This window comes from Eurosta solidaginis, chromosome 5 (genome assembly GCF_040869045.1).
Source record: "Eurosta solidaginis isolate ZX-2024a chromosome 5, ASM4086904v1, whole genome shotgun sequence".
Taxonomy (NCBI): domain Eukaryota; kingdom Metazoa; phylum Arthropoda; class Insecta; order Diptera; family Tephritidae; genus Eurosta; species Eurosta solidaginis.
Window position 1 is genome coordinate 64,117,940 of NC_090323.1, and position 23,837 is coordinate 64,141,776.

The following is a 23,837-nucleotide window of genomic DNA, read 5'->3' on the forward strand; positions in this document are numbered from 1 at the left end:
AGGGTAATCTGGCAAACTGCGCCAACTACCGTGGAATCAGTCTTCTCAGTATCGCATATAAGGTCCTGTCAAGCGTTTGTTTTTTTCGAAAAATTTACGCTCACCGTGAATCGGCTAGTTGGACCTTATCAGTGCGGCTTCAGACCTAGTAAATCGACCATCGACCAGATTTTCACTTCGCGCCGAATCTTGGCAAAAATCTGCGAACAATGAATGACACACATTGCATCTTCGTAGATTTAAAAGCCACCTTCGACAGCACGAAAAAGAGCTGCCTACATGTCGCTATGTCTGAGTTTGATTTCCCCTCACAACTTATACGGCTGTGCAAAATGACGTTGAGCGACAGTATTAGCGCAGTCAGAAATGGGAAGGACCTCTACTAGCCGTTGGGAACTCAACGAACGATTTCTTTAATTTGATGTTGAAGAAGGCTGCAGAACTTACCGGCTCTGGAACAATATTCTATGAAAGCGTGCAATTCTGTCGTATATTGACGCTATTGATATCATCAGCCTAAACACCCACGCCGTAAGTTCTGCTTATTTCAAACTGAAAAAAAGGAGCGGAAAAGATGGGTTTGATGGTGAAAGAGGACATAATGAAGTACCTGCTGTCATCAAGCAAAAAATCAACGCTTTTGCGCCTTGGCAACCACGTCACTGTTGGCAGCAAAAGTTTTGAAATAGTAAAAGCCATCAGTAACACAAACAACAACGTCAGCCTTGAAATCACTCTCCTCCTTTTAACACATACATGTTTTTTGCTGACTCCAAGGCAGCTGAAAAGCTTTTTATTGCAGAAATACAATCTGAGTGTTTGCCGAACCACTGCCGAGGGGAGACCCCGCTTAGAAAATCCGTTTTCTAATTGAAAAAACTTGTTTATAAGTTATTGATGTGGCTTTGTCCAGGGCTCGAACCCAGGATCTTCCGTGTGGTAGGCAGAGAATGGTACCAAAAAACCACGCAGATACTACATAGTCCAGCGAATTAAAACACCACCTACAAAGTATTCTTATCGGAACCCGCCTACAAAAGAAAAAGGGAGAGGGCAACCCCACTCCGCTGGAAGGACCAGGTGGATTTAAACTCCCTTGGTGTGACCAATTGGCGCCAGTTAGCACAGCGAAGAAGCGACTTATTGGACGGCCATAACCATTTTAACGGTTAAGCGCCAACTGAGTAAGTAATTTCCTTTTCCGGAACTCGAATCGAAAGCTGATTTTAAACAAAGTTAGTATTGTTCTTCAAGGCCGAGTTAATATACGACCTTTATATTTTTTACTCTTAAATAATTTATATTTATATTTTGTATGTTTCCTAGTTTTTATAAATTTTTTAAAACAAAAATAATGTGAAAAAACTTTGTAAGCTGAGCAAACTGTTTGTAAATTTCATTAAAACGAGCCTGACCCGTGCGCATCTTGCGCAACCAATATAAAAATCTCTTATCAAATATCAACAGAAATCAGCTGTTCTATCAATCAATCAATCAAAACTTACAGCTTGCGCTGCCATCTAGCGTACAATAGCAACTGCCGGCAATCCAGTGCAAATATTCACAATAGTGCAGTAGTACATATAGATTTCTTTATGTGCTCACAATCGTTTATTTTTATACTCAGTTGAGCAGAGCTCACAGAGTATATTAAGTTTGATTGGATAACGGTTGGTTGTACATATATAAAGGAATCGAGATAGATATAGACTTCCATATATCAAAATAATCAGGATCGAAAAAAAATTTGATTGAGCCATGTCCGTCCGTCCGTCCGTCCGTTAACACGATAACTTGAGTAAATTTTGAGGTATCTTGATGAAATTTGGTATGTAGGTTCCTGAGGGCTCATCTCAGATCGCTATTTAAAATGAACGATATCGGACTATAACCACGCCCACTTTTTCGATATCGAAAATTTCGAAAAACCGAAAAAGTGCGATAATTCATTACAAAAGACAGATAAAGCGACGAAACTTGGTAGGTGAGTTGATCTTATGACGCAGAATAGAAAATTAGTAAAATTTTGGACAATGGGCGTGGCACCGCCCACTTTTAAAAGAAGGTAATTTAAAACTTTTGCAAGCTGTAATTTGGCAGTCGTTGAAGATATCATGATGAAATTTGGCAGGAATGTTACTGCTATTACTGTATGTACGCTTAATAAAAATTAGCAAAATCGGAGAATGACCACGCCCACTTTTAAAAAAAAAATTTTTTTAAAGTAAAATTTTAACAAAAAATTTAATATCTTTACAGTATATAAGTAAATTATGTCAACATTCAACGCCAGTAATGATATGGTGCAACAAAATACAAAAATAAAAGAAAATTTCAAAATGGGCGTGGCTCCGCCCTTTTTCATTTAATTTCTCTAGGATACTTTTAACGCCATAAGTCTAACAAAAATTAACCAATCCTTTTGAAATTTGGTAGGGGCATAGATTTTATGACGTTAACTGTTTTCTGTGAAAATGGGCGAAATCGGTTGATGCCACGCCCAGTTTTTATACACAGTCGTCCGTCTGTCCTTCTGCATGGCCGTTAACACGATAACTTGAGCAAAAATCGACATATCTTTAATGAACTTAGTTCACGTGCTTACTTGAACTCACTTTATCTCGGTATGAAAAATGAACGAAATCCGACTATGACCACGCCCACTTTTTCGATATCGAAAATTACGAAAAATTAAAAAAATGCCATAATTCTATACCAAATACGAAAAAAGGGATGAAACATGGTAAGGTAATTGGATTGTTTTATTGACGCGAAATATAACTTTAGAAAAAACTGTATAAAATGGTTGTGACACCTACCATATTAAGTAGAAGAAAATGAAAAAGTTCTGCAGGGCGAAATAAAAAACCCTTAAAATCTTGGCAGGTACTACATATATAAATAAATTAGCGGTATCCAACAGATGATGTTCTGGGTCACCCTGGTCCACATTTTGGTCGATATCTGGAAAACTCCTTCACATATACAACTACCACCACTCCCTTTTAAAACTCTCATTAAAACCTCCATACCCATATCGTACAAACTCGTTCTAGAGTCACCCCTGGTCCACCTTTGTGGCGATATCTCGAAAAGGCGTCCACCTATAGATCTAAGCCCCACGCCCTTTTAAAATACTCATTAACACCTTTCATTTGATACCACATATTCTAAAGTCACCCCTGGTCCACCTTTATGGCGATATCTCGAAAAGGCGAACACCTATAGAACGAAGGCCCACTGCCTTTTAAAAATACTCATTACCACCTTTCATTTGATACCCATATTGCACAAAAGCATACTAGGGTCACCCCAGCTCCACCGTTATGGCGATATCTCGAAACGGCGTCCACCTATGGAACTAAGGATTACTCCCTTTTAAAATACTCATTAACACCTTTCTTTTGAATCCCATATTGTACAAACAAATTCTAGGGTCACCCCTGGTCCACCTTTATGACGATATATCGAAAATGCGACCACCTATACAACAACCACCACTCCCTTTTAAAACCCTCATTAATACCATTAATTTGATACCCATATCGTACAAACACATTCTAGAATCACCCCTGGTCCACCTTTATGGCGATATTTCGAAACGGCGTCCACCTATAGAACTAAGGCCCACTCCCTTTTAAAATACTCATTAACACCTTTCTTTTGATGCCCGTATTGTACAAACAAATTCTAGGGTCACCCCTGGTCCACCTTTATGGCGATATCTCGAAACGGCGTCCACCTATGGAACTAAGGATTACTCCCTTTTAAAATACTCATTAACACCTTTCTTTTGATACCCATATTGTACAAACAAATTCTAGGGTCACACCTGGTCCACCTTTATGGCGATATCTCGAAACGGCGTCCACCTATGGAACTAAGGATTACTCCCTTTTAAAATACTCATTAACACCTTTCATTTGATACCCATATCGTACAAACGCATTCTAGAGTCACCCCAGGTCCACCTTTATGGCGATAACTCGAAAAGGTGACCACCTATACAACAACCACCACTCCCTTTTAAAACCCTCATTAATACCTTTAATTTGATACCCATATCGTACAAACACATTCTAGAGTCACCCCTGGTCCACCTTTATGCCGATATTTCGAAACGGCATCCACATATAGAACTAAGGCCCACTCCCTTTTAAAATACTCATTAACACCATTCGTTTGATGCCCATATTGTACAAACAAATTCTAGGGTCACCCCTGGTCCACCTTTGTGGCGATATCTCGAAACGGCGTCCACCTATGGAACTAAGGATTACTCCCTTTTAAAATACTCATTAACACCTTTCATTTGATACCCATATCGTACAAACGCATTCTAGAGTCACCCCTGGTCCACCTTTATGGCGATATCTCGAAAAGGCGACCACCTATACAACAACCACCACTCCCTTTTAAAACCCTCATTAATACCTTTAATTTGATACCCATATCGCACAAACACATTCTAGAGTCACCCCTGGTCCACCTTTATGGCGATATTTCGAAACAGCATCCACATATAGAACTAAGGCCCACTCCCTTTTAAAATACTCATTAACACCATTCGTTTGATGCCCATATTGTACAAACAAATTCTAGGGTCACCCCTGGTCCACCTTTATGGCGATATCTCGAAACGGCGTCCACCTATGGAACTAAGGATTACTCCCTTTTAAAATACTCATTAACACCTTTCTTTTGATACCCATATTGTACAAACAAATTCTAGGGTCACCCCTGGTCCACCTTTATGGCGATATCTCGAAAATGCGACCACCTATAGAACAACCACCACTCCCTTTTAAACCCCTCATTAATACCATTAATTTGATACCCATATCGTACAAACACATTCTAGAGTCACCCCTGGTCCACCTTTATGGCGATATTTCGAAACGGCGTCCACCTATAGAACTAAGGCCCACTCCCTTTTAAAATACTCATTAACACCTTTCGTTTGATGCCCGTATTGTGCAAACAAATTCTAGGGTCACCCCTGGTCCACCTTTATGGCGATATCTCGAAACGGCGTCCACCTATGGAACTAAGGATTACTCCCTTTTAAAATACTCATTAACACCTTTAATTTGATACCCATATCGTACAAACACATTCTAGAGTCACCCCTGGTCCACCTTTATGGCGATATCTCGAAACGGCGTCCACCTATGGAACTAAGGCCCACTCCCTTTTAAAATACTCATTAACACCATTAGTTTGATGCCCATATTGTACAAACAAATTCTAGGGTCACCCCTGGTCCACCTTTGTGGCGATATCTCGAAAAGGCGTCCACCTATAGAACTAAGGCCCACTCCATTTTAAAATGTTCATTAACCCCTTTCATTTGATACCCATATCGTACAAACAAATTCGAGGGTCACCCCTGGTCCACCTTTATGGCTATATCCCTAAATGGCGTCCACCTATAAAACTGTGGCCCACTCCCTCATAAAATACTCTTTAATGCCTTTCATTTGATACACATGTCATACAAACACATTCCAGGGTTTCCCTCGGTTCATTTTCCTACATGGTTATTTTCCCTTATGTTGTCACCATAGCTCTCAACTGAGTATGTAATGTTCGGTTACACCCGAACTTAACCTTCCTTACTTGTTAACAAATTATTTTAATAAAATTTAGCTAAACAAAAGCACTACGACCAAAATTGCCCAAAGCTCTTTAATAGCCCGAATATCTACATACATATCTTTACAACCAAAACTTTATTTATAGATTTGGATTCCAAATAAGAGCGAAAAAGGGACCCGTACATAAAAACAGCAATTAGAAATAATTAATATGATGATAATATTTACATACATACATTTAAATACATAAGACTAACATATATATGTATATACGGGTGCTTATCTGCATCATTCAACATTACAACAACCATTCTCATGTTCAGCAGCAACGTCGTCAGGAATACGACAATTTGGATAGTAAAGCGTTATCATATTCAGATAAGTTTTAAACATACAAGGACACCCTGTAAATTGAGGTATTTGTTGAAATTCACGGCAGTTATTAAAGCCAGGACGTTCTGTAGGATAGAAAAAGGAGTGGAAAAGTTTAAGTGAGGTTGAACTAGGGAAAATATATTAAATGAAATTTGTCAACTTTGTACTCTTCAAATATTACTCCCAAAACGCAATGATTTCGAGACAAAAATACTCAAAATATAGATACCAATTTTACAAAACAAAAGAGTTTTCTAGAGCTGTAAACTAATATGAGCAGCCAGATTTTTTGTTAAAATAAGCTCAACATTAGGCGTAGATTTTATTTTATTATTATTAGGCCTCGACGCACTGCGAGCTTTATGTCGACCTATTGTGTTTGACCTTTCAGTCTATTATTGTATATAAGGCTTATAACGAAGGGATTAAGAGTCGCGAAACGTATATGGGAGAGCCTCTGCCTTGCCATAGCGACACATTCGCAATGAAGTAATTCTGAATGTTAACCGCGATTTCATCCTCAAGTTCACGAAAGTGAGCCAGTGTCCTGTATAGCTCCCACTCAGAGTTCGTAGGTCCTCTCTGCTTAGATTAATAAGTTTGATTGATACTCTTGTTGCTGGAAGTATACACAATTAGCCTGTCTTTACCCAGATCTATTAATCAGGTGTTGTCTGAACTGCTCTGTTTCTCAGTTACTTATGGTTCCCCTAGTGTGTATCTTTGTGAGTCCACAGAAGGACTTTGGACCATAGAATGCTGTTAAAGAACCCTGCTTGGCTAGTTAATCTGCCTGTTCATTACATTCATGTCGCCGATGCCCAGGAGTCCACCCTAAAAAGCTTTGTTTTTGGCTCCCAGATCGTTTAGGACGCTAATGAATTTCTTCCTGAAAAATAGTGGAGTAGCATCCTATTGGTATCGGTTTCTTTATTTTCGACCCATAGACATCAGCTCCAGTTTTTCCGTCATCAAAGTTCGATACATCCTATATGGGAATTCCTATGCATTTTATTATAACCCTCATGCGCCGTGTTATGTCTCCGCTCTATAGTTAAGAAATATTTTGAAGTCCTAGTGCAGCAAGTGTTGCCTCTGGTGCCCCCATAAATTCAGAAACACATTTTTTCAGAAAAAATTTGTCAAAACCCTTTTTTCAGAAAGACAAAATTCAGAGGTCAAAACTCAGAAGTCAAATCTCAGAAGTCTAATTTCAGAAGTCAAATTTCAGAAGGCAGAATTCAGAAGTCAAAATTCAGAAAGTAATCAGACGACAGAAAAAACAAAATTTTTCTCAAAATTCAAAAACGTTTATTTATTTGGAAGGAATTATGTATAAAGAAAAAGTAGTACAATCTAAAATTTTGAATTGTATGCAATAGCAAGCATGTAGTTAATTATTTTTTTTTCGCGTTTATCTTTTTCAAATGAATTTACAATTTTTTGGTGTTATATCGGCCTACTGATTTGTAAGATCGCGGGTACGAATCGAGCTCAAGGCCTAACAATAATTATTTTATCATTATTATTGTTATGATACATTTTTTTCTTAATTAAAAAAATTTTAAATTAGAATAGAAGAAAGAAAAAATTTAGACAACTGCCAAAGATCGTTGTATAGATCCATTTCGGGAACTGCTAAATTCCTTCATCGGCAACGTTTAAGCGCCGCTGCTATAACCATTCAGCTATCACAGCGGTTATTTGTTTGTCTTCATTATTTCTACTTCTACCCTGTTTCTTGCCAATTGATATTCACAGCACTGCGACATCTGTTGCAGAATGGATGTGAAAATTGGACTTGTTTCATGGCAATGATGCCATAGTGTCATATTTTATTGACACTTTTTCCCCGTGCTCTGGGATGTATTAACAATTTTTGTTGTTTCAACTAAGAAAAAATTAATTATAACAATAATAATGATGAAATAGTTATTGTTAGGCCTTGAGCTCGATTCCAATCCGCGATCTTTTGAATTTACAGTATTAAAAAACGAAGTCTTTATATTTATTCTTGCGCTTCCGATATGGCTCTCCTCCAGCTGAAAATTTTGCAGTTTTGTTTCTATTATTGCCTGTTCGTTTTTATACTTAGCGTGCTTTGCACACAGAGTATATTAACTTTGATTGGATAACGTTTGGTTGTACAGGTATAAAGGAATCGAGATAGATATAGACTTCCATATATCAACATCATCAGCATCGAAAAAAAACTTGATTGAACCATGCCCGTCCGTCCGTCCGTTAGCACGATAACACGAGTAAATATTGATATACCTTCACCAAATTTGGTACACTAGCTTATCTGGACCCAAAATTGATTGGTATTGAAAATGAACGAAATCGGATGATAGCCACGCCCACTCTTTATATATTTAAAAAATTTTGGAAAACAAAAAACCTGATAATTTAGTAAATAATACACCTAGAATGTTGAAATTTGACATGTGGACTGATATTGAGACTCTTGAAAAAAATTTGTTTAAAATGGGCGTGGCACCGCCCAATTATGATAAAATCAATTTTACAAATATTATTAATCACAAATCGTTAAACCTATCGTAACAAAATTCGGCAGAGAGGTTGCCTTTACTATAAGGAATGTTTGAAGAAAAAGAACGAAATCGGTTAAAGACCACGCCCACTTTTATATAAAAGATTTTTAAAAGGGTCGTGGACGAATAAAAGAAGCTATATCTTTACAAAAAAGAGCTTTATATCAATGGTATTTCATTTCCCAAGTGGATTTATAACAATAAATAGGAAAAATTTCAAATTTCAAAAAAATGAGCGTGGCACCGCCGCTTTTATGACTAAGAGCAATTTTCTATGTTTCGGGAGCCATAACTCGAAGAAAAATTAACGGATCGTAATAAAATTGGGTACACAAATTTTCCCTATAGCAGGAAATATTTCTGGGAAAAATGGAGGAGATCGGTTAAAGACCACGCCCACTTTTATATAAAACTTTTTAAAAAGGGCCGTAGACGAAAAAGAGCTTTGTGTCAATAGCAATTTACTTTCTAAATTGAATTACAACATTAAATTTCAAAACACTAAAATTTTTGAAAATGGGTGGACACCGCCCCTTTTATGACTAAGCAATTTTCTATGTTTCGGGAGCTCGAATAAAAATTAACATATCGTAATGAAATTGTGTACATATATTTTCCTTATAGCAGAAAATATTTCTAGTAAAAATGGACGGGATCGGTTAAAGACCACGGCAAATTAGATATAAAACAAGTTTAAAAGGGTCGTAGACTAGAATAATAAGCTATAACTTAGCAAAAAATTGTTTTGAATCAATGATATTTCACTTATCAAGTTTTATTGTAAAAGGAAATGGGGAGAAATTTTTTTTTTAAATGGGCGGTGCCACATGTTATGTGGAAGAGTAATTTATCTGAAATGAAATATACAATTGAAGCTCACGCTGAGTATATAATGTTCGGTTACACCCGAACATAGACACATTTACTTGTTTATTATAACTTTCATGAACATCAAATGGTATATTAACTTTGGTCCGATGTTTATAACGTTGAGAAATATGGAAGATATACTCACCATTAAGTATACCGAATTGATCAGGGCGATCCAGATTCAAGGGGCTGTGTAGCGCAACTCTCCAGGTTGCCAGCGCAATATATAGCTTCTCCAAACCCAATTGTCAACCTCACCTATCCGCGGCGAATCCTGTTTCACTAAAATACGAGGCTCTGGCGACCCCAAGCTCCTCATGGAACTTGGGGTGGGGAGCGAGGGATGGCCTGAAGGTTTAATGTGGCCACATAAATCGTTCCCGAGATGGTCGGGCTAGCACCTTATTGGTACTGTGTTACCGGAGCGTACCGAATATGTATCCGGCAAAGGACGATCACATCGATAACACTCCCCAAAGCCTTCGGGGAGCACCTTATCGCTACAACAACAACAGCAACATCGAACTGAGTTGATATAGCCATGTCCGTCTGCCCGTCCGTCTGTCTGTTTGAACGCAAACTAGTCCCTCAGATTTTGAGATATCTCAATGAAATTTTGGCACACGGATGTATTTTTGTATTATATTAGACGTTTGTCGGATCCGGTAGTATCGGACCATTATAACATATATCTCCCATACAACCGATCGTTCAGATAAGCCGACTTTGGTTATTCCTGCCGCAATTTAGAAAGTATAAACGTGAAACTCGGTAATATATTCTAATATATCATAGAAGATTTCCTGTAAAAACCATTTCAATCGGAGCTATATATAATATATATCCCATACAACCGATCGTTCAGATAAGGGGTTTTTTTGCCATTTTTATACTCAGTTGAGCAGAGCTGACAGAGTATAATAACTTTGATTGGATAACAGTTGGTTGTACAGGTATAAAGGAATCGAGATAGATATAGACTTCCATATATCAAAATCATCAGTATCGAAAAAAAATTTGATTGAGCCATGTCCATCCGTCCGTCCTTTAACACGATTTATTGAGTAAATTTTGAGGTATCTTGGTTCCTGGGTACTCATCTCAGATCGCTATTTAAAATGAACGAAATCGGACTATAACCACGCCCACTTTTTCGATATTGAAAATTTCGAAAAACACAAAAAGTGCGATAATTCATTACCAAAGACGGATAAAGCGATGAAACTTGGTAGGTGAGTTGAACTTATGACCCAGAATAGAAAATTAGTAAAATTTTGGACAATGGACGTGGCACCGCCCACTTTTAAAAGAAGGTAATTTAAAAGTTTTACAAGCTGTAATTTGGCAGTCGTTGAAGATATCATTATGAAATTTGGCAGGCACGTTGCTCCTATTACAATATGTGTGCATAATAAAAATTAGCAAAATCGGAGAACGACCACGCCCACTTTAAAAAAAAATTTTTTAAAGTCAAATTTTAAAAAAAAGTTTAATATCTTTACAGTATATAAGTAAATTATGTCAACATTCAACTCCAGTAATGATATGGTGCAACAAAATACAAAAACAAAAGAAAATTTTAAAATGGGCATGGTTCCGCCCTTTTTCATTTAATTCGTCTAGAATACTTTTAATGCCATAAGTCGAACAAAAATTTACCAATCCTTGTGAAATTTGGTAGGGGCTTAGATTCTAGGACGATAACTCTTTTCTGTGAAAAATCGGTTGAAGCCACGCCCAGTTTTTATACACAGTCGACAGTCTGACCTTCCGCTCGGCCGTTAACACGATAACTTGAGCAAAAATCGATACATATTTACTTATCTGAACTCACTTTGTATTGATATAAAAATGGCCTAAATCCGACTATGACCACGCCCCCTTTTTCGATTTCGAAAAAACGAATAATTAAAAATATGCCATAATTCTATATCAAATACTAAAAACGGGATGAAACATGGTAATTGGATTGGTTTATTGACGCAAAATATAACTTTAGAAAAAAACTTTGTAAAATGGGTGTGACACCTACATACCATATTAGGTAGAAGAAAATGAAAAAGTTCTGCAGGGCGAAATCAAAAGCCCTTGGAATCATGGCAGGAATACTTTTCGTGGTATGACATATATGAATAAATTAGCGGTACCCGAAAGATGCTGTTCTGGGTCACCCTGGCCCACATTTTGGTCGATATCTCGAAAACGCCTGCACATATACAACTACCACCACTCCCTTTTAAAACCCCCATTAATACCTTTAATTTGATACCCATATCGTAAAAGCAAATTCTAGAGTCACCCCTGGTCCTCCTTTATGGCGATATCTGGAAAAGGCGTCCACCTATAGAACTAAGGCCCACTCCCTTTTAAAATACTCATTATTACCTTTCGTTTCATACCCATATCGTACAAACGCATTCTAGAGTCAACCCTGGTCCACCTTTATAACGATATCTCGAAAAGGCGTCCACCTATAGAACTAAGGCCCACTCCCTTTTAAAATACTCATTAACACCTTTCATTTTATACCCATATCGTACAAACAAATTCTAGAGTCACCCCTGGTGCATCTTTATGGCGATATCTCGAAAAGGCGTCCACCTATAGAACTAAGGCCCACTCCCTTTTAAAATACTCATTAACACCTTTCACTTGATACCCATATCGTACAAACAAATTCTAGAGTCACCCCTGGTCCACCTTTATGGCGATACCTCGAAAAGGCGTCCACCTATAGAACTAAGGCCCACTCCCTTTTAAAATACTCATTATTACCTTTCGTTTGATACCCATATTGTACAAACGCATTCTAGAGTCAACCCTGGTCCACCTTTATAACGATATCTCGAAAAGGCGTCCACCTATAGAACTAAGGCCAACTCCCTTTTAAAATACTCATTAACACCTTTCATTTGATACCCATATCGTACAAACAAATTCTAGAGCAGGGATGCACCTTAACGTTAAGCTAATCGTTTATCAAAAAATTTCCACCGTTTCCGTTGAAACACTTCGAAATATTATCGATAAAGAAATTATCAAGATAAATTGTATCTCGTTTTTAACCGAAACGAAAAGCTTTCGTTTACGTTAAAAACGTTAACAAAAACGTGATACTTTATGTTTGAATTGTGCTGGCAATGCTATAGCCATGGTGAAGCCGTAAGGTGGTAACAACGAGGGCACATACACACACAAACTCCATGTAATTTGTTTGTGTAATTCGTTGGTGGTAATGTCAAAAATACTCTGAGAAATGTTCGTACTGTCAAAATTCATGAGAAAAGTTGCAATCAGCTTGGCGAATGCTTTCACCTTTAATGACTCCGCCATCAATCAGCTTTGCCAGCATAGTTTTAAATTAATAATCAACATAAACGATTTGATTTCGTTTTGATATGGCAGAAAACGAAACGAAATCATTTCGCTAATTTGACGTTTTTAACGTTAATAAACGAAACGAAATGACTTTGTTTCGTTTATTAACGTTAATTATCGTAACGAAATGATATCGGTTCGTTGGTTAAGCATGCCTGTTCTAGAGTCACCCCTGGTGCACCTTTATGGCGATATCTCGAAAAGGCGTCCACCTATAGAACTATGTGCTACTCCCTCTTAAAATACTCTTTAATACCTTCCATTTGATACACACGTCATACAAACACATTCCAGGGTTACCCTAGGTTCATTTTCCTACACGGTGATTTTCCCTTATTTTGTCTCCATAGCTGTCAGCTGAGTATGTAATGTTCGGTTACACCCGAACTTAGCCTTCCTTACTTGTTTATTTTATATTTATCTTATACATCCGATTATTTGGAGATTACGAACGGGATAAGATTATTGTTCAGCCCGATTCATGAAAGGTATGAAGTCTTCGGCACAGCCGAAGACAGTCCCGTCCTTACTTGTTTTATTTATGCAATTAAATATGTTAGGGTGTGTCCCAAACGCACTTCGAGTGTCGTTGTGCCACTTTTCGATGGAATTATTTGTACGGACTTCATCGAATTTGGTGATATTATACATATTCCATAATTCGATTGAATATAACGCTTTCTTGCGACGTTACTGTGTTCCTGGCTGAAAAAAATTCAGAAGTAAAATTTCAGAAGTCAAATTTGACTTCCGAATTTTGGCTTCTGAAATTTGATTTCTGAATTTTTGTTTGTGAGTTTTGACTTCTGAATTTTGGCTTTCTGAAAAAAGGGTTCTGACTAATGTTTTCTGAAAAAATGTGTTTCTGAATTTTTGTTTTCTGAATTTATGGGGGAACCGTTGCCTCTTTCTCTACTACAATAGGCAAGGGAGGTAGTCCCTAGATGTTCCAAAGTGCATCAGCAGGGTCCGTTCTCATCGCATCCGTTATGCCAATACAAACTAGTCGATGCAGTTTGCTTAGTTTTGTTATTGCTGTTCTATGCGTGGTCTTCCACCACCAAACTAAGGAAGCATAGGTGAGTGTTGGCTTCACAATGGTATTAAATGTCCAGTATAACATTTTGGGAGTTGACCCCCATGTTTTACCAGGAAGTCGAGTGGAGACAAAAAAAGCTCTTGTTGCTTTGGTCACGGTAGCACCTAGATGAGAATGCCAGGTGAAGGTTTTGTCCTTGCAACCCCTAAGTATTTTGTATCCATTGAAAAATGGGTTTTGTGCCACCCAGGGATGGTTCTAGCATGGATAGTTTTCTTCTCCGTATAAAAGGCACTAGGATACCCAATGGATTAGGGGGCTTAAAATATACCCGCGGCAAGGGGTTGCCAGTGCAATTTATAGCTTCTCCAACCCGATTGTCAACCTCACCTACCCGTTGCGAATCCTGTTTCTTTAGCAGGCGAGGCTCTGGCGAGGCGGGATGGACTAGAAGGTTTCATGTGGTCAAACTAAATCGTTCCCGAGACTCGGGCAAGTACCTTAATGGTGCTTGTTACCGGCCATACCGGATATGCATCCGGCAAAGAACCATCAACGTCGATAACACTCCCCAAACCTTCGGGGAGTGTCCTTATCGCTACGTCAACAAAAACACCAACAAGAGTTTCGTTAGGATTGATAGGCAATCCTTTGGTAACACACTATCTTTCTATGATGCGCAGCTGTTATTGAATATGATTCGACATTGTTTGAGGGATTCCTGTTGATGTTGTTGTTGTATTAACGATAAAGACACTCCCCGAAGGTTTTGGGGAGTGTTATCATTTTGATGGTCCTTTGCCGGGTATAGATCCGGTACGCTCCGGTAACAAAACAACATTATGGTACTAGCCCGACCATCTCGGGAACGATTTATATGACCACATTAACCCTTCTACGCCATAACCTCCCCCACGCAAATAAATTTGCCAACATTTGTAACTGTTTTTATTACGTAAAACTAAAAAAGAGAGAACCCAACCCAGTATACGCAATGATCAAAAATATCCTACAGTTCACAGGTCTTTGTAACTTACCATTTGCTCCATATTCAAGCGTGGGTTCTAATGGTGCGGCTCGAAAGTTTGATTCTTTGAATTAAGAAAAAAAAATTATAAGGAGAAAGTTTATAATACAATTATTACCACCTTCCGCTTGGGGATGACAGCATGAATTAGAATTCTCGTAGTGCCGTAAGCTCTGCTCCATAAATTTAACACGAGGCTGCGGCTTATATTGTGGTATTTCCTCCGCACATCTAGCTTCTTCTTCGGGCAATTCCTGATGCGGCGGCATAGTTGCATTGAAACGTGGCATTCGTCGGTCTGTCAGGCTTTGATAGCGCGCACGTTGTTTAATGCCAACATCTTGCACATCGCAATCGCTCATCGGTTGACCGGGAATAAATTTTTGGTCGTGCTGCCATGGTAAAAAGTAGTTTTTACAATCCAACAGCGGTACATTGTCTTTTGCTTGTTGTAATCCCATGCAAATCTGTGTTTTCCCAGAGTTTGTGATTTCTACCCGTTGACACCATTGATCATTGTTGAGATTTGTTTTATCATCATACTCTTCACATTCCGCGTCACAAAGAAATTTATAATTATTTTGTGGAGTGCTGGCAACTGTTTGAAAATTTTCACAGGGAGCATCATATGATTGAGGGCGGCTTGGCGTTGGCGGATCCTTTTGCTCTGTTAAGGACATTTGACTACAGTCTTTCGGAAGTGGAATATATTGTGGGGCGCACCGCTCTTCGTGGTTTTCAATAATTGTCGCTGAATATTGTGTTCCGGTCGATCGCAGATATATACAGTTTTTAGACATTTTTGGTGATGGCGAGGGTATAAAGTTTCCTGACGCAGCGTCTGGTTGTAAAGCGACAGCTAAATGTGAGCTTGCGGCTAATTGTCTAACCGGCGAATGGGTGTATTGGTCGCCTAATTTCTCGTAAGGTATTTCGTTAGAGCTACGATTCGGCGTGAGACATGGACGAGGTGATAATGGCTGACAAGTGTTGAATAACTCTGGCTTGCACATATATATATCCCCAGCATTCTCAACGCAGTTTCCACGTGCGCTTGACTTTTTAATGCAAACACTTGGAGGTAAGCATACAGTACTATAATCTGGGCATTTAGTACGTGGACGCATATATATTCTTGGTGATTCAAGACTTGGAAATGGGCTTAGTTGTTGGTGGTTATCTTTATATGTCGTTTCACACATCCTACCGTATGTCTGAGAGTCACCGAATGTGTCTGTATTTTTAAGGCGTGCAGAACTTCCGCTGTCCTTCCCTGTTGCGCTAATAGTATTCGGTTTCCGATACGAACCACTTGGACTACCTGTCTTTCCAACTTGCTTTGTGCGATCTTCCGTGTTTGCTAGCTGATTGGTATCGTGAGAACTTCCACTGTCCTTCCCTGTTGCGCTAATAGTATCCGGTTTTCGATACGAACCACTTGGACTACCTGTCTTACCAACATGCGTTGTGCGATCTTCCGTGTTTTCTGGCTGATTTGCATCGTGAGAATATTTTGGCTCCAAAACCATTTCTCCTTTGATAGCGAATTTAGCTCGTTCAGCCAAGCTTATTCTAGCACTTTCGTCTATGTAAGGAAAAATTGCAAATGACTATAAAGGAATGTGATTCTTTAAAAGCCGAAATTACCTCTTCCGCTTTTGCCACTTCTGGCACTTTCGTCAGAGTCTTCAATGTGTATATCCGGAACTTTTGGACCATGGTAATCTAAATCTTTGCCAGCGCGTGTAGAATCTATTTCGAATTTTTCACTTTTTAAACCTGACATTTCTTGTGGTACTAATTTACTTTTCTCAACTTCCCTCTTATGCTCATCTGCACTAGAAACATTCGCTCCATATTCGCCTGAAGGTGCTACCTTAACTTTTTCCGCATATCCTTCCTTGATTTGGGGCTTACCACTCTTTCCTTCATTGAGTTTTTCAAGCGTTTTCTCATCTTTAACATAACCGTCATTAGAATTGTCACCTTGAAAGCGACTCACGGCAGCCTTCCCTTCCGTTTTTTTAGAAGTTTGCTTCGTAGTCGGGCTGAAATCAGCGTTTCGTAATTGTTCATTACCGGGGGCAGTTTCATACGGCGTACCGTTAGCAGTCTGTGGCCTAGCTTCTATAGACTGTCCACCAGATTTGGTCATGCCACTGGGTTCGTCGCGTGCAAATGATAGACTCTCCCCAAAATTAATTTTATTCGACTTAGGACCTTTACTATCATCATAGTGTCGTGGTGAACGAGGTTTTTCGTCAGAAGCATAGATGGCCGATTTAGAGCCTTTACTATGATCGTAGGCTCGTGCTGAACTCGGTTTTTCATCAACAGTCTTAAAATTGCGTGCTGAACGTGGCTTAGTGTCTGAAGCATAAATAGTTCCGGAAAGTGTTTTACTGTCCTGTTCGTAGTCTGCACGTAACGAACTCTCCTCCATAGGTTTTTTTTTAGACTCAGGTCCAACACCATAATCATAAGCGCGAGCAGAGCGAGGCTTTTCATCTTGTGCATAAACAGTCTTAGAGGCTGTTATAGATTCACGATCTCCACGTGACGCTTTGTCGGCCATATATCGTTGGTCACTTTTGTAGCCAGCATCGTGTTCGCGTGGGAAATATGATTTATGTTTTGCAACTGCGGCAGCACCTCGTCTTGCTTTATCGCCAGAAGAGTGGGATAACGAATCCGATCTTATGCCAGCTCTTGTTGGACTATCTTGTCCAATATTACTTTCCGCTGTATATCTACCATAAGGTGTTTGCGAGCTGTGTATGATATTCTCTTCATTGGAATCTTTTTGTTCATTGTGGTATAAACGACGTCCACGAACTGGACTGCGTAAGGGTGGTAGATCTCGAACGGTATCTTTTTGTACCGGTAAAATGTCGTAGCTGTCACGTGTTGATATTTGAAAACTATCTCTATAAGCTCCTACATAATGCTGCTGAGCTACATTGCTTTCTTCAGCTTCCCACGTATCACCCACACGGTAGTTATCATAAAATTCTGTTATGGTAGGAATACCTTCTCTCCAAACCTCATCTGTATAAGGCTGTTCAACCCTAGGTTGTTGTTCGCCGCGCCTTAAACGTTCATCCCAAGTTTTGTCATCTTCATATTTGCTATTAGCAGCTTTATCTCTACTATTCCATGCTTTTCTTTTCCTTCTATCGCCTTCAGATTCGCCTTCGCTTTCCACTGGTTTACATGGTTTATATGCGGTAATTGTCATCTGCTTCATTGAACGTTTTGCTTCACGTGTATACTCACGGACTGATTTTGGCTGCTCGTGGGGTATACCTTCATCACCCGAACCCGTTGAGGCTTTGCGACGTCTCTCTTTTGTGAACGTTATTTCGAGTAATTTCCCTTTGTTACTTATGTGTCGCAACCTTTCTGAGGAGTCTGCACTGCCGGATGACTCACTTTTGCGACGTGTGTTTCGTTCACGCGTCGGGCGCTTGGCATTCGAGTTATCCGGAGATCCTGCTTCATGCGATTTTGAACCTCGTTGCTTAATGCTATCTTCATCTGCACGCTTTCGACGTGATTTGCTTGGTGCACGGCCGTGTCTCTCAATATCGACAGTTGTGCGACCATCTTTTGGTACATCAACGGTTATACACTCTTTGGTGCTTGCACGCTTCGCAGTACCATGCTTGGTATTTCTAGGTGACGAACCGCCGGTGGGATGATAAAACTCATCCGTATTCAGATCACTCATGCGACGTCCATAAATGACTTGCATCTTAGGCTTCGATGGTTGAGTTTCACTATATGTTGGGCAAGGTGGTAAACAGGGGACAACACACGGCTTACACGGTTGCTGACTTGGTTGATATGGTAGGCATGGCGTACATGGTCTATAAGGTAAATTCGGTCTCGGATAGTCGTAGTGATATTCATCGCGGCAATAATTATACTCACTACACGGTGTTACACCTTTCTCCACATAGGTATTTTTGTTACATAACATTCCATTGTAATTTCCAACGGCATTATAGCGTTCGCAAATTTTTTGACAATCACAATTGGCATTTGCATTACATCCGCCGGCGTAACGACAATTTTGTGAATGATAAATTTTCAATGCATTTTGACCATCACCAGTACCACCATAGTCGAAAGCATACAAATTTGGTGGTGCCGGATTGAGTACATCGTTTGCCTTCAAATTGGCCAGATTGGTCTCAGACTTTTGCAGTGCAGTATCGAGTTTTGCTTTGAGATTCTGTAGGCTATCACAGAAAACACTACTATTACGTTGTGTATCCTTTTGCAAACCTATGGTACGCATACGCGGTCGACACGACGTCTGTTCGTCGCGTGCGTAACGTGGTGAGGTACAAACAAATTTATGCTGACTTGAGAATTTTTCTACTGTGAATTCAATATTATCAGCGATTGCATTAAAATGTTTGAGATTTGCATTTGTTGTTGCTGCTGTTTTTGATCCGATGTCACACTGTAGATCGTTTTGTATGGCTGCGTTACGCATCAACGGATGCGGATGCGGTCTTAACATTAGTTTGTCGCGTTCACGTTTCAATTTAGCAATTTCATTATCAATTTCATGTGCCAAACGTTTCAATTGCACTGAAGTACGATTGACTGCACGCTCCAAGTGCGATTTATCACGGCAATGACTTATTAACGTACTGCTGTCCGGTGAATAACCGAAAGTTTCGGTGGTGGTTCGTACCGATTCAGTACCTCGCCGTTGCGTTGTTAGAACTTCACTTTGCGGCCTTTGCTTTTTTCGATTATTTTTTAATTCTTTTGCATCCGGATGTTGGAATCGTTCACGCACGACGGTCTTCTTACGTTTTATATACCCGTTATGACTACGTTCAGTGGTAAAGCTTTCCCTGCGCTCAAGTTCAATGCTGTCCCCTATACGTACGTATCATTTAGAAATATAATTGAGATTTAGAAAAAAAAAATCTTGAGTCTTACCCCTTTCTTTGAGCTCCTGATAACGAAAGCCCATCAACACATAAAATTAACTTATCTTTCTTATTTTTTCTTTAAATCCAAAGAAATCTTAAGAAATAAACGATGGATGTTCAAAACAAATTTCAATTAAATTTCACCAACCGACTTCTTCAAATAAAAATATAACAAATCAAAAATAACTGAATAAAATTTTAAAAATTTTTCTTTGAATCAAAATTGTCACACAAATTGGAGATAACATAGAACTCAAGTAAACATACGTATATCGTAAAATCAGAGAATTCGATTTAATTTTGATAATTTCGGAGCAATTATTGAATGGATACACCTATTCATCCGGTAAGTTTTATTGTACTGAATTTCCGAATGATTACTGCTAAATTGTTTTCCACAATTTTCGCTGTAATGTTAAAATATCAGTCGATATTATTTTCGTTGTTGGTGTGGTAGTGCTTCGCCTCATCCCATAGGTACGACTACTCACTAATGGTCATCAATATCCTCTACAAGCAGTCCGAGGAAACTTGCAGTTTCAACAGGGGTGGCCCAAATGGAAAGAGGTGTTAGAAGCGTTCGTTCCACATAGCAATTGAAAAGATGGTTGGTGTCAAGTGGGGACACGTTGCAAGCAGGACATACATTATGTATGTCGGGGTTGATTCTGGATAAGTCGGAGTTTACCCTGTTACAGTATACAGATCGAAGTTGAGTTAGAGTGACGCACGTCTCCCTGTGGAGGTTGCTTTCCTCTACCACTGATATTTTACTTTGAGAATGGGGTTCGCCGGGCAATTCCTGGAATAGAGGTCCGAATCCTTTTTGTGAATATCACGGAGGACTGTGCGTTTCTTCTACATACGGCTGAATTGTAAGGGGTCGTATTTCCTCATGATGCTTGCGGTGATGACTTCTTAAGTTCCTGGCAGGCGGGGCCTCTTCAATCAGTGGTATGTTGGAATGCCCAGGTTTCTGCGTACTCATCAGAAGCTATTTGTTCAGCATTTCATTTCTCTCCTTATGGGGAGTACTTTCACCTCACTAAGTAGAAGCTGTTCTCGGGACATAAGGAGACAACCCGTATCAGTTGTGAGAGCGGTGCTTTGACAGAGCTGCCGTTTCTTCCAGTGTATATCGCTTAGGCTCGGCGACAATATTGGGGACGCGTAGCATACAAGGGACCGGCCAAAGGTCGCCGAGGATTATTTTTGTTTCAATGTCTAGAAACTGGAGAGACAGTCGTTTATTTCATTGCATAGCTCATCTATGGGAGGGTCGGGAACTGCTGCCATTATCGTCCAGTCATCAGAGTAGTATACAATAGTAACTGCTTCAGGTGGAGAACGGAGCTTCGATATGTAGCACTTAAACAAAAGCGGGGATAGAACACCACCTTTTAACACCCCTTTAATTCTTGTGGTCTTAGCTGTTACGTTCCTGAATTGTACTGAATTCGAAGTCTAGAAGTGACTAACTATATCAAAAGCTTTTTATAATTCTAGCGCTGCGAGTAATCTTCTGTGGTGGGGTTCTTGTTTCAATCCGCAATTTATCTGTGTGTTGATGGGGTTTAGCGCGGTGATGGTGCTATGTAGTTTTCGTAAGCTGTGCTGATGATTGGCAAGTCGCAGGTTTGTGTTGAAATAGGGGAGCAGGAAGGATTTGAGTTTCTTGGCTACTGGCGATAGGAGAGATAGCGGACGATATGAGTCTCATACATTAGCTGCTTCACCAGGCTTTAGTAGCGGTGCCCCCCTCGTCTCATCCCTTTTCGGGGATGACGAGGGTGGACAAAAACAGGTTGAAGACATGCTCTATATATTTGAATCCCTCATTGCGAGGGTTTTTAAGCATCGGCATGGCTACACCGTCTGAAGGGATATTATTCTTCTTTTTGGCTTCACACGTTTAAACTGCGGCAGAACCCTTGCCTGTTTGAAATTTTCAGGAATGGTAAAGGAGGACAAATATGAAAAATTCGTTAAGTACTAGAGCACTTGATAATCGACTATTCGAATCTATTCGTAAAGTTGTTGAGTAAAATAATCGATTATGATTCATCGACTAGTTCTTGGAATTCTATTAATGACAGATTCGATTATTGGAAACGCTTTTTTATACCTATATGACACTGCTTTATTTTCGTGTATTTTTTCTTCAATTTTCAACAAAGAAAATACAATCTAGTTGGTTAAAAACAATCGAACCAGTTTGTATTTCGTTAGGTTTTTTGACATTCGGTTGTTTTTTCTTAATATTTTCTTACAAATCAAAATTTTGTTTTTAGTTTGAAAATGAATTTTCGTGTGAAATAAGTGACCCACCAGAACGCGAAATAATTTGTCTGTGTTATTTGCATTGTGTTTGTTTTGAAATATGTTAATGAAAAAATAAACAAAAACATGCCAAATAATTTAATTTTGTGAACAATATTGGTCTCTCTTTCTCTTGTTGCAAATTGTTTTTGTAATTTGATTTTCCGATAAAGTTTCGTCAGTTTTTTCAGGTTGGAATCCAAGCAAAAATAAGGTAGTGTCATATAGGATTACTATAATTTTTAAAAAATTCTGCGATTGCTAAAAACGTTCTGGAGTTAGTGTTAGAAATAGTTTACATATAAGAAATTATCTTCATTTTCGTACTAACTCCTAATCACTGATTAAATAACTAGATTCCTATTTTCAACTTCGATAATCAGGGGTAAGAACAAATTTAGAGACGCGGATTTTTTTCATAGAAAAAATACCCCCGGTAGAGTGTAATCTCTAACTGGAATCACAAAATAAAAGGGAAGTGCGAAATCCTTGGGCTGGAACATATTTAATCAGGTAGATTACCTATTGAGGAGTTATTGTAGGTTAGGGCAGGTGTAAACGTGGTCCCGTCTTAGATGCCCCAATCTACCAAAAATTCACAATACGAACTCGATTTTTAGTTGTAAAATTTTCACGTTTATCTTGTTTTTCGTGTTTCCCTTTTAGAGATTACACCCTAAATTGTTCTAAGACTAGGAAAAACAATCGCTATACTTAAAATTTGTTCATAACTACCGATTATCGAAAAAAAAAAAACATTTATATGGGGAATCTAGTTATTTAATTAACGATTAGAAGTCAAATATGAAAATGAAAATAGTCTAGTTTAAGTTTTCACATAGTCTTAGACAACGTTTACAAATGCTCTAATCTGCAATGAGTCCACGCGTCGTTTAAGATTGAAAATAAATTAAAGTGCGTCTTTTGATACTCCTGCCGACATTTTTGGACGAGCTTAGCTACAATTACAATTGAAGGCCAGAATTTTCAATTTAAGCTCAGAAAATTACAATTGAACTCCAATTGAAATTATTAAATTTTCTAAATATTATTTAACACCATTTAATTTGTTGGTGATTGAGCATGTTTTGGGGGTACGGTCGAACTGGACCCGATAGTTCAATTCTTATAGGAGATTCGAGTTCGGCTGTGTAATTCATCGCTTTTAAATTAATCCTTTGACAAGGTATTAAAATAAGCTTGAATAGAAACAAATATACCTCTGAAATAAGAAAAGAAGGCGAGCAGGCCTACATTTTCCTTTTTGACAAGCTTTTATTAGCTTGGCCTGTATCTATGTACGTAACGGAATCTTTGAGCTTAATTTTCACCGGTTTCTAGAAGTCTGATTAATTTGAAACTTTGCATACTTATCAAGGACCGATGACAATGCATTAATGTGGTGGTGTGGTGACATAAGGTCAACGGCCATAAGGTCAATTGGCCTTATTACCACTTTGAATGGCCATAAGTTTGATTGAAACTTTGCACACGTATCAATGCTCGATGACAATGCATTAATGTGATGGTGCGGTAACATAAGGTCAACGGTCATACGGTCAATTGGCCTTATTACCACATTGAATGGCCATAAGTTTGATTGAAACTTTGCACACGTATCAAGGCTCGATGACAATGCATTAATGTGATGGTGTGGTGACATAAGGTCAATTGACGTTATTGCCACTTTGAATGGGCATAAGTTTGATTGAAACTTTGCAA

The 23,837-nt window shown here is 38.8% G+C and overlaps 1 protein-coding gene across 1 annotated transcript; it reads right to left on the reverse strand.

Annotated features, from left to right (window-relative positions):
• Nucleotides 1-5,885: 5,885 nt before the first annotated feature.
• LOC137254167 (uncharacterized) lies at nt 5,886-19,837 on the reverse strand. The gene is made up of 5 exons (XM_067791899.1): nt 19,804-19,837; nt 16,489-19,740; nt 14,963-16,426; nt 14,852-14,905; nt 5,886-6,055 (listed from the first exon to the last, which is right to left on the reverse strand). Exons 1-5 carry the CDS (start codon nt 19,835-19,837, stop codon nt 5,886-5,888), a joined length of 4,974 nt encoding a protein of 1,657 aa, XP_067648000.1.
• Between the last annotated feature and the right edge of the window lie 4,000 nt (nt 19,838-23,837).